We start from the raw sequence: 706 nt of genomic DNA on the forward strand, positions 1-706 counted from the left end.
TATACAAAAATATATAATGATTGATTTTAATGACTGATTTTAATGTAAACGTACCATATTCGTTTTTAAATTTTAATAATAACCTTAGCAATGGTTGACCTGCCGTGAGATCAAAAGATTTTGTCCTAGTAGAAAGAGATCTAAAAGGCGATGCAGGTCTGCAATCATCTGAGTAGTAGTTAATTAGAGGTGCATTACGATAATATATGTCGTCTTCTTGTACAACAACATACGATGTATTCATCAGCTTCAGAGGTGAGGACACCCGCGAAACATTCACTGTCCATCTGTTTAGCGCTCTGGAAAACAAGACAATCCGGGCATACATGGATTGTCTTCTCCAGAGAGGAGACGAAGTCTGGCCGGCACTCGAGAAAGCCATCGAGAGCTCGCTGATGTCCATCGTGGTTTTTTCAGAAAACTACGCGACCTCAAAGTGGTGCTTGGAGGAACTCGTCAAGATTATTCAATGGAGGGAAGATCACGGTCAGGTTGTTATCCCAGTTTTCTATAGAACAGATCCGTCAGATATACGCCACCAAAGTGGGAGTTTTGAGAAGGCGTTTGCAAAATACGAAAGAGATCTCACAGAAAGTGAATCCAACAGAGACAAGATAAGCAACTGGAGACAGGCTCTCAAGAAATCAGCTAACATTTCTGGATGGCACTCCAAAAACTATGCGTAAGTATATATCATGAGAAACTC

At 40.7% G+C, this 706-nt stretch overlaps 1 protein-coding gene across 1 annotated transcript in view; it reads left to right on the forward strand.

Annotated features, from left to right (window-relative positions):
- Nucleotides 94-706, forward strand: part of LOC107616535 (disease resistance protein RML1A) — a 7397-nt gene continuing 6784 nt past the window's right edge. Inside the window, exon 1 of the mRNA XM_016318486.2 lies at nt 94-682. Within this exon, the coding sequence (XP_016173972.1) occupies nt 207-682 (476 nt within the window). The 5' untranslated portion in view covers nt 94-206. The remainder of the gene's footprint in view (nt 683-706) is intronic.

This window comes from Arachis ipaensis, chromosome B09 (assembly GCF_000816755.2).
Source record: "Arachis ipaensis cultivar K30076 chromosome B09, Araip1.1, whole genome shotgun sequence".
Classification (NCBI taxonomy): Eukaryota; Viridiplantae; Streptophyta; class Magnoliopsida; order Fabales; family Fabaceae; genus Arachis; species Arachis ipaensis.